The sequence below is a fragment of the Nicotiana tabacum genome, chromosome 11 (genome assembly GCF_000715075.1).
Source record: "Nicotiana tabacum cultivar K326 chromosome 11, ASM71507v2, whole genome shotgun sequence".
In the NCBI taxonomy this organism is placed as follows: Eukaryota; Viridiplantae; Streptophyta; class Magnoliopsida; order Solanales; family Solanaceae; genus Nicotiana; species Nicotiana tabacum.
This window is the reverse complement of record NC_134090.1, coordinates 119325726-119344851: the sequence shown is the minus strand read 5'-3', so window position 1 is coordinate 119344851 and position 19126 is coordinate 119325726. Positions and strand designations below refer to the sequence as shown.

General features: G+C 37.7%; 1 protein-coding gene across 1 annotated transcript; it reads right to left on the bottom strand.

The window, feature by feature from the left end:
- Positions 1 to 12317: 12317 nt before the first annotated feature.
- LOC107800104 (MOB kinase activator-like 1A) lies at positions 12318 to 16173 on the bottom strand. Its single transcript, XM_016623250.2, has 7 exons — positions 16029 to 16173; positions 15401 to 15449; positions 15128 to 15236; positions 14107 to 14200; positions 12983 to 13116; positions 12736 to 12899; positions 12318 to 12598 (listed from the first exon to the last, which is right to left on the bottom strand). Exons 1-7 carry the CDS (start codon positions 16052 to 16054, stop codon positions 12527 to 12529), a joined length of 648 nt encoding a protein of 215 aa, XP_016478736.1. The 5' UTR covers positions 16055 to 16173; the 3' UTR covers positions 12318 to 12526.
- Between the last annotated feature and the right edge of the window lie 2953 nt (positions 16174 to 19126).

Below are 19126 nucleotides of genomic sequence, written 5' to 3'. Positions count from 1 at the left end.
TTTATTCTTCTTCTTCTTCTTCTTCTTCTTCTTCTTCTTCTTCTTCTCTCCAAGCCCTAACCCATTCTTTCCACACACACACACACACACTTATACAAGACTTCATCTTCCATCAATATCAACTTCTACAAACCCAGGTATGTCAAGCTTCTCCTCCCCCTTCTTGTGTTTTTTTTATGTTGGAAGTGTGTAGTATTCATATCTAGATTTTGTTTTGGTTTTATTTTTTGTTTTTTAGTGAGTTATGTGAAAAATGTTGTAGATAAGAGTGTGCTTCTATTGTATAAAGTTCATTGTGGTGGGGTGGAATGGTGAAGTACGAATGGTTGATTTGGGGGAAGAATTTATGTTTTCATAGGGCTGGGTATGTTAGATTAGCAACCATGCTCACAAGGTATTTGTGAAATTGCCCCAATGGAGCTGTAATGGATAATGTGACCATGGTGGTGGTAAAGTCTGAGTAACCACCCAGGGTTCACGCAACTCAAACCCTCACTAATGGGAGCCTCTGTTTTTGGCAGGTACAATGCATCAATCCAGGAAGCAACGTACCACCAAGTCCTCCGATAGTGGACTGGGTAGTTCTTCTAGAGCTCGGGGTCAAGCTAGTGCGGAACAGTTTGACTGCGCTAGGTTTGTCTCCAAACCAGCTAAGGACAGGTATAACGCCAAGGCATCGAAGAAATTATTACCTGAAGTACATATTGACTGGCAAGCCTTGCAAATGGAATGCCCAACTATCTTTGCAGAGTTGGGGAGGTGTCAGCTGGACATCTTCTTTGATGAACCAGAGGAGGTGAATGTACTGATGGTACAAGAGTTTTACGCAAACTACCCAGAGCATGTTAATGGGGTGGTCACAGTACGAAACACTCGAGTAAATGTGCCCCTTAAGGCCATACGCCGAGTATACCGGCTGCCAGTATTAACTGGGGATAGAGATCATTACCTTGCTTATTACCTCCCAACTGTCTGGTGGACACCGATTCTTGACGCAATATGTGTGCCTGATAGGGAGCATATATGGATAAAGCACCAGATCACATTGAACTCCCAGTCTCTCAATTGGGAGGCTAAGTGTTAGCTCACAATTGTCAACAGCCGTTTGCTTCCCTCCAATAACACTACCGATGTCAATGGTCCACGAGAAAAAGCTATCTACTATTTTATGACCCACCATGATTTTGATGTCGCCAATCTCCTTAATGATGAGATGTTCATTCGCTCCCCAGAAGTACTCAAAGGGTTTTACTTCCCCTATCTAGTTACCAAACTATGTCGTGCTACACTAGTTCCTGAAAATCCCAGAGTAGATGGGAAATTGCCATTGAAAGCCCCATTCCGAGCTAGCAAAATCACACTTGGGAGAGAGCCGGTAGTGATGTGTAACGACCTGACCGGTCGTTTTGAGCTTTTGCACTTTGATCGCCAGTTCTCGGGCATGCCTTTCCCTGTGTAATGTATTATGACTGATGTAGATCGTTGGTTTGGGTTTTCAGGAAAATCGGAATGAATTTGAAAGAATAGTCTCAGATGAAAGCTTTGAATTTGAAAAGTTTGACCAAGAGTTGACTTATTTGTATATGAGCTCGTAACGTAATTTTTATGATTTGGTTAGCTTCGTTGGGTGATTTATGACTTAGGAGCATGATCAGAATTGGTTTTGGAGATCCGGAGCAGAACTAGGCTTGAATTGGCGAAGTTGAGATTTTGGCGATTTCCAGTTGGTAGGTGAGATTTTGATCCGGGGAGTTAGAATGGAATTCTGAGAGTTTCAGTAGCTTCGTTATGTCATTTGGGATATATGTACAAAATTTTAGGTCATTCGGATGTGGTTTGGTTGGGTTTCTGATCGAAAGCATATTTCGGAAGTTTTTGGAAAACTTAGGCTTGAATTCGATGTGTTTTGGGTAATTTGATGTTGTTTGAGGTGTTTTGATGATTGGAACAAGTTTGAATGAGGTTTAAAGATGTGTTGGTGACTTTGGTTGATGTCCCGGAGGCCTCGGGTGAGTTTCGGGTGGTCAATCGGACCATTTTTGGAGTTGAGAAATTGCAAAAAATCAGTCCAGCAGTTGTAGGTATTTTGGCCTTCGCCTTCACGAAGGGCTGGGATCTGGAAGCTACGCGTTCGCGAGGGTCTAGGCCGCATTCGCGAAGGGTTCATAAGGCTGTCCATCGCGTTCGCGATATGGTTTTCTCGTTCGCGGAGGTATAAGAGGAAAGGGATCACGTTCGCGACCTGTATGTCGCGTTTGCATAGAGTAAAAAGTGGTCAACGCGAATTGTGCATCGCGATCAATAGGTATTGACCGCGATTGCGAAGAATCAAGGGTCAGACCTGGGCAGAATGTTTTAAATCACTTCATCCGCGATTTTGGGGCTCATTTCCCCCATTGTTGATCATTTTGTGAGTTTTTTGAAGGAAATTAAAGAGGGATTCAAGGGGAATCGATTGGAGGTAAGATTTTTGAACTTAAAACTCATTTCTATTGCGAAATCTACCTAGAAAACCATGGAACTTAAGCTAAAAATGGAAGAATAGGGCTTGGGATTTTTGGACTTTTGAAATTAGATTTGAAGGACCATTTGAGGTCGGATTTGAGAACTTTTGATATGTATGGACTCGTGGGGAGATAAGGAATCTAATGATGTAAAAATTTCTGAGTTTCAAGAAGTGGGCCCAGTGCTCGGATTTTGGTAATTTCGGGATTTGTGCCGTTATTGATTATTTTCGCTTGGGCTTTGTTCCCTTAGCATATTGTGATGTATTTGTTCTGATTTTGGATAGATTCGATGCGCTTGGAGGCCGATTTGAGGGGCAAAGGCATTGCGAGCTAGAGATTTCGCCAGTTCGAGGTGAGTAATGTTTGTAAATGATATCCTGAGGGTTTGAAACCCCGGATTGCACATCGTGGTGCTATATTGAGGTGAGACACACGTTGGATGACGGGCGTGCGGTCGTGCACTATTGGGGATTGTGACTTGGTCCGTCCTGATTGATGTTTTTACCGCGTATTTGACTGAAACTTATTTGCGATCATTATATTTTGGGCTGATTGCCATATTTGGACTTCGTGCCAGCTATTTGAACCCTTCGGGGACTGTTGTTCATATTTCCTCACTATTTTGATTTTATACTTGAACTCAGTCATGTATTTTCCATTATTTTCAAAACTCAGCCAAGTTTATTTCGCTTTAACACTTGAAATGATCTTTCCAATAATATTTTTGGGCTGAGCATCATGTTTTACTGCTGCCCGAGGGGCTTATGTGATTTTTGACTGAGTAAGGACGAGGGCCTGTATTGTGAGGATACTTTTGGATCGGGCTGCACGTCGCAGCAGTGAGATACTGATTTGATTATGAGGCCGAGGGCTTGAGATATGTACGTCACGAGGTGACTTGTGATTTATATGAGGCCACAAGCCTGGATTTGATGCCACGAGATGGCTTGATATTGCGCTTGGGCCGTAAGGGGCCCCTCCCTGAGTCTGCGCACCCCCAGTGAGCACCGTCGACGACATATATGGATCAGGCTGCACGCCACATCGATATATGGATCGGGCTGCACTCCGCAACGGTGCTGGTACTGTTCTATGTGTTTACTTTATTTCATTTGTCTGCCATTATCTGTTGTTTGTGCTACTTCATTTGATATCTATCTGATTGGGTTGTATTCCGCACTTAATAAAGAAAACTTTTGTTTAGAATATAGTTATTTAATTATGCTAAAACTGTTTATTAATATTAACTATTCTGAAAAGGCGAAATGGGTTGGTTGGCTGGCCTTGTCTTCATGAGAGGTGCCATCACGATCGGATCGGGGTCTGGGTCGTGACATGATGGTTGCTTATGATGATGATGATGCTGAGGACGCTGCCACCCCACCACATCCGAGAGTTGATGAGGCAGGCCCATCACAAGCCTGCCGAAGTACCCGTATGACGGTCCTGGAGCAAGGAATGGCGGGCCTCCGCACTTCGATCACTGACGTGGGCACTAGAGTTGACACTTTGACTACTAAACATGCCAAGTCGGAGAAAAAGATCATGGGCTAGCTCCGGGCACTAGGACGAGCGTGTCACCTCAATCCTAGCACCGTATCTGATCAGGATTGAGCATTAGGGAAGTAACCTTACCTTACTCTACTTTATATTAGTTGACATGGGGACATGCCAATTCTTTAAGTGTGGGGTAAGGGATGGTTGTTGTTGTAAAATTGTATAACTTTGTATGGTGTTGTTTTTTTTGTTTTGTTTGGTATTGTTGGTTTATGCTAGTTAACTTCGACTTGGCCCGAAGACGGACACCTCTCAACGGGTATCTTGAGGGATATAAGTCAAACAAAAAAAAAAACAAAAAAAGGATTTTTGTTTGATTAGGTAGTGTATCAACTCCCCCTTGGTTTTTCTTTAAACCACGGTTCTTTTCCAAAGGTTTCTATTTGAACCGGGTGTATTTAGTTTACCTTTTTAGTTTAGAAAGTCTTGGGCGAGAAACAAAAATGGAAATAGGGACCCTTAACTCTATGGTACCTTGAATAAAGACTGATTTAGTGTGACACTTAGGCTCTTTAGTTGACTCAAAGAAGGCCTTAAATTGTGTGTTCCTGAATGGCTCAAGTACTTAGAACAAAGTGTCTGATGATCCTAACTGAATTGAGTCACATGCCGTGTGTGAGTGAGGCTTTCTGTATTCTGTGTTAACATTCAATGCCTAGAACTTGCCCTGTGTGTGTGCAAAGCGAAATGGTAGCCTTGTTTGGTTTGGAAAGTGATATAGGCGTTTTTTTGCTTAACCCTTCTATGTATGCTTGTTCCCACTTAACTGTGTATACCCTAGTCAACCCCGTTGAGCCTGTAAGCCTATTTTCCTTGGCAACCATATTACAAGCCCAACTTGAGTTTAAATAGCCTATCTTGTTGAACCCTATCACCTCTTAGAAGCACTCAAAGTGTAACGGGTATGGAAAAATATAAGTGTGGGGTGGTTGGTTGGGCTGTTAAGTGGAATTAAGGGGACAAAAAAAAAGAGAAGCCTCAAAGTGGTGGCAGCTATTTAAAGAAAAGGTGTGCTTAAAGAAAAAAAAAGAGGGGTTAACACAATAATGTAATGGTGAAAGGAAGGTGTGACAAAGTTAAGAGCTTAAAAGTACACAATGTAGTAGAGTGCTTAAGGAGGTGTAGTCACTATACCCGGATGTATCCTACCCGTCCCGCAGCCAACATTACAACCAAATAAAGTCCTATTTGATTCTAGACCGAATGAGCTCGATTACTCGAGTACTACACTACGGGCAAACATATGGTGTGTTGTTTGTGGCATAAGAATTTGTTCTGAGGGTGAGTGAAATGTTGTATTCGAATTCCTCAGTGTGTGGTTTGTAAACGATATCTCTTTTGTAGTGAGTAGGCACATGATTCATGAAGGCAAAGTGAGTTTGGACCTCTGACTGAGAGTATGAGAGCTGTTTAGGGGTATTGCGTGGCTAGAAAGGAGTCTACTCTTGAGGTGATGAGGTTGTGTTAAAGTAGTTTATCCATGTGAACTATTCTTGGTATAGGGAGTAGGGAAGTGACCCAATGACGATTAGGCCTATAGAGTATGGTTTGTTGCTAGAAGGCTAGCAATGGTTTAAGTGTGGGGTGTTGATAGTAGGCTATATAGACACTATTTACACTCTAAATGTACCATATTTTATTGTTGTTTTAAAGGCTAAATGATAATAAAATACTCTAATTGGTGTTCTTTTGTTTTGCAGGGACTAATCCAAGTTAGGAAGAGACTATGGAGTGTTTTGAAGTCAATGATGTGGATATAAGGCCAATCAAGAAGAACCCAAACGAAAATAAGCAAGAAAGAGGCAAAGGAGGATCGGACAAGAGGCCACCGCGATCGCGGTCGACCGCGGCTGGAACATGGTAAGCCAAATGATTGAGGCAGAATAGTTGCGATTCACCACGGTCGTGCCGCGTTCTACCGCGGTCGCGGTCGACTGTGTAATCGCCCAGAAATTTTGGGACTAAAGTGTAAATCGGGGAAAACTTATCCTAACCCTTTATAAACTCACAAACTCACCAAGCAAAGGTTAAGCTTGTTTTTAGACTGAATTGGAGGCAAGAACAAGTGTGAGAAGAGAAATCAACCATTAGAGTTTTTCAATCTTCTCTTTGTTATCTTTATTTGCACATTATGAATACTTTTGTAGTTTTATCCTTATTTGCTATGAGTAGCTAAATATTTAGTCTAAGATTTTGATGGAACCTATTGAAGGATAAACTTCGTGTTATGTTAATATAGTTTGCTCGGTTTAATTTTTATTTTTTCAACTACGTTCGTGTTGTAGTTAATTGATAGGATCCTCAATTAGTTGTGCCTATTTAGTATGTATTACTTGGGAGAGAGTGCATATTTAGGTAATTGTTGAACAACACCACTCCCAAAGTATATGAGGAATCAATAACCGAGGGTTTAAAAGTGGGATTAGGGATAACAAAGCCTTGAGTGCGATCTAAAGTGAGCTTAGTAAAAGCCAACTAGCATAACTCGGGAGAGTGCGTCTAGTAAATTGTCGTGATTACTCGGGAGAGATTTACGGTAATATGAGTGCTCATAATCGATAGAGACGATTAGGCAAATCTATGCGAAACATAACAGGAAGGGATTCCATCAATAGGGGAAATCATAACCTTAGATCCTTCTCTTACTTGCATACAAACCAGTCATAGTTAGCTGTTAGTTACTTATTTTCATTCAGTTATAGTTAGTAAAAAACATCTCCAATTATTATTCAAAATATCTGGAAAGTTGATTTGCAAGAATTTAGTGAGTCTAACAAGAGTAATTGGTAGGTTAATTCCCTGTGGATTCGACTCTAGGCTAAATATTCAGATTATATTTGCAGCGACCGCTTTATCCTTTTTATAAGACATAGTTGGGCGTGATCAATACAAATCCACCTTAAAAGGCTCACAATCCATTATTTATTCCTTCAATCAAGGAATTTAGTTACACCTTTTTCCTTTTTTCTCTCCTATCTCCCCTCTTCTCTCCATATTCTTTCTTGCAGAGTTAATAATCTACGTACTTTTTGCATTATAATTATATTATATTTCCTGACTTTTGAGAAGAAGCAGTGATAACCGATATTCAGCAAAGACCGACATCTTCACAGTATGGTTTGTCTTTTCTTCATGGCAGAGAGACATATATTTCTATCTCATAATTTTCACTAACCGCCCAAAATAAAGGAAGAATTGTGCATCATCCCCATAAATACGAAAATGATAATGAAATGTGCAAGCACTTCTTGTTGAAACGGTTAGGGGATTTCCTGACTCTTGAGAAGAAGCAGTGATAACTTTCTACGGAACATCTGGGTAACGTAACTTTGAGGAAGTTAATTACTTATGCCCAACACCAGGACTAAGACCCGAATGCAGATCATCAACTTCAACATCTTCAATATTAGTAATTGGTTTCTCAAAATCTTCATATTCATTATGGCCAATGCCAGGACTAGGCCCATAATTATTCACCACAACTAAAGATTTTCTACGACTTTGACACCATCTACAATTTATCTACAACTTATCTACAACTTTCACACATTATTTCTACCAAGTTAAATATAACTACAATAACATACAACTTAAATACAAATTTATACAATATGTCTTTTGTATATTTTGTATCTGATTTATACATAGTAAAAATAAATTTCATACAACTAATTATATATTATATAACTTATCTACAATTTTCATACATTATTTCTACTCAGTTATATACAACTACAATATCATACAACTTAAATATAATTTTTATACAATATTGTTCAACTTTCATACAATAGTTAAATAATATATATATATATATATAAACAACAGAATAAATTCTTTTATAATTTTACTACAATTTCGTAAGTATAATGTATGTCATGTCTTCTTCTTCAAGTTTCAATCTGAAACGAGTTTCAATCTAAAATTCAGCCAAAATCAAGTTTAATCTTCACTAAAATACCCTCAAAATTGAGATATAAACTCTATACCATATTCCCAATTGTTTGCAACAACACCCAATCCAAACAAATAATAGTTTTTGAAAATCCACATTCGAATTCAATGCTTCAAAGATTTTTAATGGCTGTCAATGGTGGAATTGATGCTCTCTTTTCCTTTACTTTACATTACTGAAATTAGGGATTGAGAGATAGAGAGAGACGTAGAGAGAATTACCAATTCTTTGCAATAATACATAACTCAAACAAATAATATTTTTTGAAAACCCAAATTCGAATTCAAAGCTTTTTAATGGTTGTCAATGGTAGAATCATGGGTGAGTGCAAGATACGTAGGGGATGGGGGTGGGATGTGGAGAGAGAAACGTGGGGGAGTGGAAGATATGTTTGAGTTATTTTAGGACACTAGTTATTATCATTAATTCCCTTAAAATGTACATAAATGGTAATTAGGTATACAAAATGTAATTATAGTAAAACTTGAGTAGGGAGAGTAATATAGTTTCATATAGTGTATAGGAATGTAAAAATTCTAAATTTTTTCTAAGGAAAACATTACCAAACACATCCTTAGAATTCCTATTCATGGGTCAGTTTAGGCTGAAATTATGGGCTGACTTGGACTACTGAAAATAAACGGGTTTAGTTGGGTTGAGCCCAAACTTACCTCATCATTAAAGTAACTCATGCCCAATCCATTAAAACCTGAGCAGGTTGGGCGGGTCAAATGAGTTTGGGTCACTTTTGCCTAGTTAATAAAAGCTGGAAGAATATGCAAATCCCCTTTCTGGCTATTTATCTGAGAAAAAGGGTAAGAAGTAGCAAGCTCAAAGAGAAAAGTTCTGATCCTTGATCTCCTATTAGTTCAGCCAGCAGAGGACATTATGGGAGGCTTTGCCACATATATGGCTCAAAAAGTATTTGAATTGAATCTTTACCAAAAAAAATTCATCCCATTGGGACAAAAGTTCTCCCTCTTTTGAAAACCGGTGACATGTGTATATACAGAACCCGACATGATCAAGTTCTGATTGCTATTATATTTTTTTTATCCGCATGCCAAATGATTGACTGGATTAGGTGTTTGAAATAACTTTTTGCATTTGGAGATACATATGACAAGGCAGACCTACCTTGCCTCTTGAGGGGTTACGGGACTCGTTAGTTTCGACAGAAACCATATATATATATATATATATATATTTGTAAATACAGCAGGGAACCCTTAAATAATTTACGTGTGCCCCCAAATATAAAAGCTTGACTGGTGGAGTGCTTAAGTTTCCTCCTCCGTTAGTGGTTGATGTGGGTTCGAAACTCATGTTTAACTTTTACTCCTTTATATTTTACTTATTTGAATTCAACATAATTTAAATTTAATAGCAAATTATTTTTTTTAATCTTTTTTCTAAATTCAATTTTAGTTTATTACTAATACATAATGCTCAACTTAATTAATTTTATACTTTTTTGTAAATCTCATACTTCAAATCAAAAACCTCAAATTGCAACTTATTGCTCCACAAATAAAAAATATAAATCCTTTCTGTCACAACCTGTTCGAGAAATAAAATAATATGGGGACGAAATAATTAGGCTTTGATAGTGTAGTCACTGTCCTTAAGGAATTTAAGCCTCCCAATTTCTTTGCTGCAGGGATTATGGCAGAATTCTTCTAGGATTCTACAAAGCCTTTGAAATTCGAGTACCAACAATTAACTCGAATTTTCACTTGAACAAACTTTGTGAATTGAAAATAGCAAAAGAAGAAGATGAAAAACTGTTGCTTTTCTGATGATTTTCATTTTGGAGAGGAATGAGGTATTTATAAACTCTTTAGGTGTATGTTAGGACTAACAGACTCAACCTTTGCCAACATGCATCTTTTAAAAATCAAAAGTCACCTTTTTCAAAATTAATAACTGTTAAAACGTTTTAATAATTAAAATATTTTTATTAATTAACAAAATTAATAGGTGACTAAAAAGAAATAAATTTCGGGCTATTATAATTGGCCCAAGTGCCCAATCCTGACTATTAATAATATAGTCAAATTCTAGTTTCCCTCCAAAACATTTTTAAAATTTTCAAATCATGTAAGACAAAAGAAGTGCTTTTAAACACGTCTTCCTTTCTTTCTTTTTCCAATGAGGGACAAAGCAACCTCTTCTCAAATACTCCCATCAAAACTCTAACTAATATAACACAACCTTCTTCAATAATCACTTCGATAAAGTAGTGGGCATCGTCAACTCTGACTCCACGATGGCAACTGAGAGTTTGAGACTTTTCTTCAATTCCTTGACTACTAACACACTCCTAATCTTGATTTTTCTATGTAAGTTTTTGATAATTTTAAAGTTTTAATGCCTTTTTGATCACTGACTCCTTTTTTATTTGAGAAAAAACTAGAAATTTTAAAGTTTGAAATAAGCTTAAATTAAGGGTGTTAAACGGGTGGGCCGGGCCGGGGCGGTTACGGGTTGTGGCTTAACGAGTTTAACGGGTTCGGGTTCATCCGGGTAAAAATTGAATCGTAAGGGTTACAGGTTAAGGGGCCGGGTCGGGCCGGGTTTAGTGTATTTTTTAATTTTTTTTGTATTTTGTATAACTATTGTAAGTTATATTAATAATTTGTATTAATTTAAAGATTACAAGTTATATTAATACAAAAGTATTAATATAAATTGCAAGTGCTACATTTATTTCAAAATTCAAAATTAAAGTTTGCATTTAAAAAGTAAATTAACAAAAAATAGTAAAACTAAATTTTCATGCATAATAAATTAACAATACTTCAAATTAATCTAACAAACTAAAACATTAAGCATAAATACGTCTAATAATTTTAAAATAACACAAATTGTCTTAAAATCTTAAATACGAATTTCCGGAGGACGCTCAAGACAATACTTGATATGCCTCCTTAAACTGCCTGTGCCAGACTCTGAACGAAAATTTAAGACTTGACCACAGTTCTTGCACTTTACTTTCTGACCTTCTTCATTTTCTTCTACCACCTCAAAGTGTTGCCAAACATATGAGCGCACTCTAGAAGTACGAGACATGATTTAAATTGAATTGAGATTTGAGAATTGAGAATTGAGAATTTGAGATTGAGACTTGAAATCTTGAAAATGGGAGAATGAGAGAAATTGATTTTGAGAAATGAGAGTTGAGTGAAGAAATGGAGAAGAGGGGGTGTATTTAAAGTTTTAGAGAAGGTTAATTTTGTAAATTGAAAAAAGGTTAAATTTTAAAGAAAAAAGAGGCTATTAATGCAATTAACCCGTTGGGCAACGGATCCCTGCCAGGTCTTACCGTTGCCAACGGTTAGTGAGCCCCACTTAATTCAAAAAATTAAAAAAAAAACAAAACAAAAAAAAAGATTGTACCGGGCCGGGCCGGGCCGGTTTAACCGGTACACGGTACTGTTCACGTGGACCGGGTTTGATCGGTCCGGTTAACCGTTACCAAAATTTAAACGGACCAACCCCCTCTACCCCTCCTACCCAGCCCCACCCGGCCCCATATGTACCGGGCCGGTCCGGTTCCGGTTTTAACTGGTCTGGGCCGGTCCGGTTACGGGTCAACCTGGCCCGTTAAACACCTTTAGCTTAAATCAAACACCTTCCCTTCTCGTAGCACCCATTTTACGAAAAGGTCTCTCTTTGTTTGATGCTTTTTCTTTCTTTAGAAATGTTTTTGGAATGCTTAGATGATAAGTTATCGATCATAATCATTAAGTTTTTAAAGAGTTTTATGTGGAATTTTATCGCTAGTAATTAGCATCCTGGGTCCGTCTCTTTATTGACAAACATGAAAAAAAAGATACAATTGACAAACATGAAAAATAAAGATATAAATGACAAACATGAAAAGAAAAAAATGTACAAATGACAAATAAATTCTTACATAGTCAATCTTATTGCCTGTGGCACTTCTTTGTATTGAACAGTGCCACTGCCCCTTAAACTCCTTTTATTGCCTGTGACAAATAAATTCTTACATAGTCAAACCAATTTCAGCTTTAGTTTTCCTATTTACCGTTGCATGTTTTCCAGTTTACTGCGTCAGGACAGAGTAACTGTATCAGGTCATAGGAGGTGGAATACTAGTCATCCACAGAGAAACCCCTTATTATGATGCCATATTATGTGACATTAGTACTAATCTCCCTCAACCTCTCATCAGAATTTGAACCAAGATCCTATATTCAACCTTCCTTCGATAAATCTTTGGGTTTCTCACTATTACTAGGTAAACAATAAGAAACAGGCTCAGAAATGGTTACTCGATCAGAAAGAAAACTTCATAAGATGCAACAATTCAAAATCAATCCATAAAACTTTCTAAACACGAGGAAAATTTCAGGAACATGTTCCAATAATACTCTGGGTTTTCCCTGTCCGGTGTCTATCATCAAATGTACGTTCTGTCCACAAACTAATTAAAGAATCACAGAACAAAGAAGCAATGGAGAAAATGAATGACGGCATGGCACTATAAGTGCAGAATAGACTCAACAAGCTCATAGAGAGGTGCAAGCTCTGCCTTGTCTATCAAGCGGAATTCCTGCATCAGGCAAACTCAAATTAGCAACTTGTTTCGGGAAATTCAATCTTTCTACCTCATACTACTTGTGAGGAACAAATGACTGCTAACAACTTACGACAATGCATCAAATCGACAATATGAAATGAGCTACTTACCCATGTGTAGAGAACAAAATGCTTAAAGCAGGTATTCAGATGAGCTTCTTCCTTTAGACTAACAATCTTTTGGAAATGTGAATGGTAGATATGGGCATATACACGAAATAATCGCTTAAATATTGTCTTCACAACATCCTGAAAGTTAGGCGGAAATGGCGCACCTGTAGCATACCATTGGTCTAACATAAATACGCCTTCATCAAGGAGGGAATTATTATGCACAAAACAAAGAGACACCACTTACCCAATTTTTGAGGAAAGATTGATTCATCATCTAGCTGAGTCTCTATCCAGTTCATAAGATAATCCACGTACTTTGGAGCAGAAACTTCTATAGGTTTCTTTATATTCACTCCATCAGCCCATCGGTACTCATACCTGCCAAAAGTTGTGTTGGAAAATTGGATGGTCATTCCACAACAAGTATAGGTTGCATTGCAATTTCCAGTAAATTCATACTGGCAAATATACAAATTCGGTGCAAATTTTTACAAGCTCAATGCACTAACAAAGAAAACTCAAGAGCAAAAAAAATGGAACTTTTTAGGTTCCTTCGCCAAGATGCTTCAACATTTAATACTTTAAACAGGTTGATTCAGAGAGACAAACTGACTATGATTGGATTACCTATTCCTACTGACATACCCTCATTCTCCTTTCTCCACTTAATAATCTGTATGCATATATTATTGAGAGACAGATATATAAGAGAAGTGGTAAAATCAAAGCTCAATATTCTGAACATCGAGTTGAAACCAGTTTGTTGTGGTATCAGGTATGTCTGTGGAGATGCGGTTCTCACTTGATTAAACACTGACAAATAAATTTTCCCATCTTCATGCCACTAAAAGATCAGTCTAAAATTCAAAATGGTCTAGATTATCCATTACAATGATTGACCTACGCATGCAAATTAACTCTCTTTGGATATATTCAGGAGCAAGGACATTGTATGCTGGATATTGTAATCAAAAGGATGATTGGTCCATGAAAGTCTGTTGATAACTACCAATCCTTCAATGGGATTAATAAAATTTTAACGGTTTCCAGAAGAACACTCTCAGAAGCCTTCAGAATTGATTGGTTTAAGCCAATAAAGAACGCAAGATACTATTGGTATTAAAGGTCTTAAGCAGATTATTAACTGATAAAATCAGAATCAGAACATATGCAGCACTATTGGAGACAGAAACTCCAAATGCAAGGAGGAATTAGGATTTGAGATTGGAAAGAGATTTGGCTGGGTCTTCTCTGAAAATTATAGTGTCAACGAGTATATAACCTCATATGACAAAGATATCTATTATGGCAGTATATGTACTATAACAAGTAGAATCAAAAACAAACTAAACAGATTGAGAGACATACTTTGGTCCTGCCGACATTGTTGGACAACTTGATGAAGTGCAGAATTCAGTTAGGGTGCCATACAATATATTCACTTGGTTGAAAAAGTCAACAGCTGTGTGAAATTGAACAAATTAAAGGTCAGCATTAACTAAACGGTGCAATATATCAGTGATTATCATTGTGACATTAACTTCAATGAGGCATTCAAAGCAAACATCCAAATAGAACAGCAACAATGACATTTGTGGTGAATGAACAGCTCAAGTACCAAATGAAGAAGGATAGTTTTCTAAGGGAGCATTTGGTAAAGGCACTTTGGAATATGCGACTCTGATAGTACCTTCCACAGCCTTCTATACAATACTATAGAAATGAGAAAGGAGGTTACACTCTTGAAGTATTTTTGGAGTTGGGATTCAAACTCATGAGTTTTCATTAGCGAAGATAAATCATATCTGCAAAGCAAATAGAATAATTAACCACCATCCTTCTTTGGAGAATGTGAAAAGGTCATTCACCTTTGGTTTTATTGATTCCATATCTGGACACAAATATCCATATTTAATTTGGGAGTCTCTCCTTTTCTTTTATTTGTCTTACTTATCATTCCTCTGCAAAACTTTTAGAGATTAATTTACCCACGCTCGCGGCTAATGTCATTGTAATTCATAACTGCGGCACGTGCCAACTATATCTAAGCATTATCTGGTTCAAAAGCTTAAACATAGTAGATGCCGTATATGCTAATCTCTGCTGATTGTGTTCTATAGTTGCAATATCTGCTCTGCTCTAGATCACTAATTATTGGTTTACAGAATTGCGCAGTATCATAAAAAGAAAGATGAAATGAATGCATCAATCATAGATGTTATAGACAGCTGCAGCCTATGCCAAATTGTCCATCATTTAGGCATTATGCATATATAATTGACAAAGATAAGCAAAGTAAAGTTATAAAACGATGACTTTGCAATAATATCATGGACAGACTTCTAAACGATGTTCCATTGGGATGCATTTATAGGGATGGAATTCTTACTATTTATAGCTAGCCACTCATGAAGATCTTCACCAGGCGGTAGCCGCACTGCTTCCCTTAAGTTGCCACTACCTAAGGTAGCATCAATGTGCTTTCTAAGTTGCTCACCCTGCATTTGGATAAATAAAAGACAGAACGTGAGAAAAGTTAAAATGAAAGAAAGTTGCCGCTGGCATAAAAATCAAACCACACTGAACACCCAACTCCTAAGCAAATTAAAATGAGGAATGTAATTTGAGACACATGATAGAACTAGAAGAGGCATTAACCAACCTTGCTTCCTGATGGAGCATTCTTTTTAGGGCGAAAAGTCTTCTGGTTCCTGAAACAACCATTTGAATTATAATTAATCAAAGTAGAGCCTTCACATTTGGGACAAAACACATCACTTCTCCTTCTAGTTGCATAAAAAGTTAGACACAAAATGCGTGAAATTAGCTTGATTATTGATACAAAAAACTCTAATCTGGTCATAGTGAATGCAGGAAGCTGTTTTTGTCTTAGAGACACAAGTTAATTCCAAAAGTGAATGCAAACATCCTATGCATCAAAATAATATTGTAGTATTATGAATATTACTTTCATAATCATTCAAACTTAAAGATTATCATTCAGAATCAAGAGAATGAGAAGTTACAAAAATAAGTATGATCGCAGTATTGCACTTCTTTAATCATTATAAACATTACTTCCATGAAAAATCAAACCCAAAGATTATCATTCAAAATCAAAACCCCAGGAAAAAAAAAGAATAAGAAGGAAAAACACTTATGCTTAAACACTTTAGTAAGATTAGTCCTGTCTTTATCAATCAACTCGGAAGATTGTCATTCAAAATTAAAACTTGGAAAACCCCCATTAAAAGAATAAAATTGAAAAGTATTTTGCATACAACAAATACCTGCTTCCAAGGCCAAACAGACTCATGATTGCAAAAAGAGCAATTGGGTTGGTCAATAAAAAGCTCCGACGATTATATATATAGAGTGTGTTTTATATTATACAGAGTGGCACCTTCCCTCTCTCTCTCTGTGGGTGTGTGTAATCTGTGTGTTTGTATTTCTGTTTTCTGGCTGTATATGACTGTTAAATTTTGATTCTTTGCCATTGCCAGCGCTAAGCTTACCTGGCTCTGCCTCATTGTCTCATTTCTCTATGCATGCTCGCTTGTACTTTCTACACTACTTGCTTCCTAATTTATTGTCTTCACTCACGGGTCGTTTGGTTGGAATACGGCTTATGATGGTATAAGTTGTGTTGGGATAAGTTATGGTGAAATTAGTTATATTGAGATTGTTGTTTATTCATTGTTTGGTATGTTGTATTAAGAATGACAATTGCATAATTTCTAAGAAGAATGTATAAGTTATACCGGTGCTAATTACCCAACTCTCTATAAGGTATAACTTATCCCCGTGTTAAAATTAACACCGGGATAACTCATACCTTGTTTGCTAACCAAACAAAGTATTAAGATGATATTAAATTTTTATAGCACCCTTATACCTTCTTATAGCTCATACCAAATAACCCCTTAATCTTTTTTCTCTACTACTTATTTATTTCTCTTTTTTTTCTCACTTGACAACATAATAAATTTTTACACCATTCACGTGATTTAGTACGTCATAAAAGATTATTCATTTTAGTTTTCAGGTTATTAATTTTATATAAAGTTATTTTTATGTAAATGTTATACGGTTAAAATCGGACCTACCCGATTTTACTAATTGATCGAGACCAAGGAATTGCATCGAAGGTCAGCCTCATAGTGGATCAGACCAGAGCACGAAGACAAGGTATCGAGTTCGAGAATCGAGGTGCCTGTCGAGATCGAGACCAGCAACAATCGAGACCAAATATGGTAGACTTCGAGCAAAGCGCAACAACAGAAAAGCGAAATATTCGTGACCGGTCGAAGATCACGACGAAAATCCCAGAACAGATCAAATCAAGGGCGATTGTTTAGGCTAATCATGGGATTTACTTCTGTAATTAGAATTGTACCATAGATAGGATTCCTCTACTATATAAAGAGTGTTCTAATCATTTTGTAAACGCCCTACATTCACGCATATCAAAGCAATACAATAATTTCTATTTAACTTATACTCTTGTTCAGCAGCTTGTTATATTTTTAACTATTCTTGCACCACGCAGTTCGAGGGTATTCGAGCTCGAGGGTGAACTCCGTTCAAACACTGGTTTGTTATATATTATTGTTAATTTCTATTATTAAACTTTACATTTATCAATTGGTATTAGGTGAAATCACGTGTCCTTAAAATCACATTACAAGTTTAATTGTTATCCAATTTTAAGTATAAACAGTTTGGTGCCCACTGCGGGGCTAAGGATAATAGTGATTGTCTGGTACTAATTCCCATAACACACACTACTTTACGCTTGTTCTCGTAAGTGTCTTTGATGTCAGGAATCAACATGTCAAACTCTCAAGTAGCACCAACTCACACAGACAACTGCCTCGGTCTTCATAGCGAGAATGAGAACATAGTCGCCCCGAGAAACGGAGTACCTCCAGTCAACCACGAAGGACCACCGGCTAGAACTAGTCGATGTCAGCTCTCACATTTTCATTAATGGAAATTTGGGTGTCGACCTTGAAAATAGCGTCTACAAAGATGCCCGAGTAGCTGATCAGAACGTATAGAGCGGTGAAGAAGGCAGAATTAGCCTTGAATGATATTCGAAATGTTACAGACTCAACAAGCTGCGATAGCACAACTCCAAAATCAGAATCGAGTACCAAGCAGAATTAAGCTCGAAACATCGCAAGAGGTCGTTCGTAGAGTCGAACCTGTATCGGAGAAATCGAATGCCAACGAATTGGGGAATGACCTCGCCATTATGAAGATGCTCGAGGAGCTCACTAAACCGGTTGAATTAGGTGAATAGAAAATTGAGGGTAATGACAAAAAGGTAGAAACGTACATCTCACGGGTTGACCAAATACCGGGGGCACCCCCAATTCTAAAGGGTTTGGATTCGAAGAAGTTTGTGCAGAAGCCTTTCCTTTCAAGTGCAGCTCCGAAGCCCATCCCGAAGAAATTATTTATGCCAGAAATTCCCAAATACAATGGGACCACCAACCCTAATGAGCACGTTACTTCTTATACATGTGCAATAAAGGGGAATGACTTAGAAGACCATGAGATCGAATCCGTTCTATTGAAAAAGTTTGGAGAGACTTTGTCGAAAGGGGATATGATATGGTACTACAATTTGCCGCCCAATTCCATCGATTCCTTCTCTATGCTTGCAGATTCATTCGTGAAGGCACATTGCGACTAGGAAGTCGGACCTCTTCAAGGACAATGAAATTTTAAGGGAATTCGTATCTCGATTCCAAATGGAACGCATGAACCCACCCCCGGTCACAGATGATTGGGTTGTTCAAGATTTCACTTAAGGTTTAAACGAGCGAAGTTCGATAGCATCACGACAACTAAAGTAGAATTTAATTGAATATCCAGCTGTGACCTGGGCCGATGTACATAATCGATATTAGTCAAAGATCAGGGTCGAGGATGATAAATTGGGAACCCCTTCCGATTCTGTTTATTCAAATAGGCCTGTGGGCAGAATTCAAAGAGACATCGACAATGAACCCCGATCGAACAGAGATAGTTACCAACCATACAACACAGATCGTAAAAATAGCGGCCCAAGACGTGATCCCGTTCAAAATGATCGAAGGAATGATCGAGGATAGAGCTCCCGAGGGCTCATGAGTAAAAGTGGCTTCGATAAAACATGTCGAGCCTATAGAAGCACCACGAATGCTAGAATACAGCTTCAACATCAATGCATCAGGTATTGTGTCGGCCATTGGATGGATCAAGGATACTAGATGGCCCAGACCCCGAAAGACCGATCCAGCTCAAAGGAATCCTAATCAAATATGCAAATACCATGGTACCCATAGATAAAACTGAAGACTGCAGACAGTTGAGGGAGGAGGTAGCTCGTTTATTCAAC

What these genes read in the sequence shown, in the direction of transcription:
- LOC107800104 (XM_016623250.2), bottom strand. Translation starts at nt 16,054, where the DNA reads ATGAGTCTGTTTGGCCTTGGAAGCAG. An exon ending in ATGCTCCATCAGGAAGCAAG is followed by an intron (nt 15,237 to 15,400) that starts GTTGGTTAATGC and finishes ATCCAAATGCAG; the next exon opens with GGTGAGCAACTTAGAAAGCA. An exon ending in ATTTTGTTCTCTACACATGG is followed by an intron (nt 12,599 to 12,735) that starts GTAAGTAGCTCA and finishes TGCCTGATGCAG; the next exon opens with GAATTCCGCTTGATAGACAA.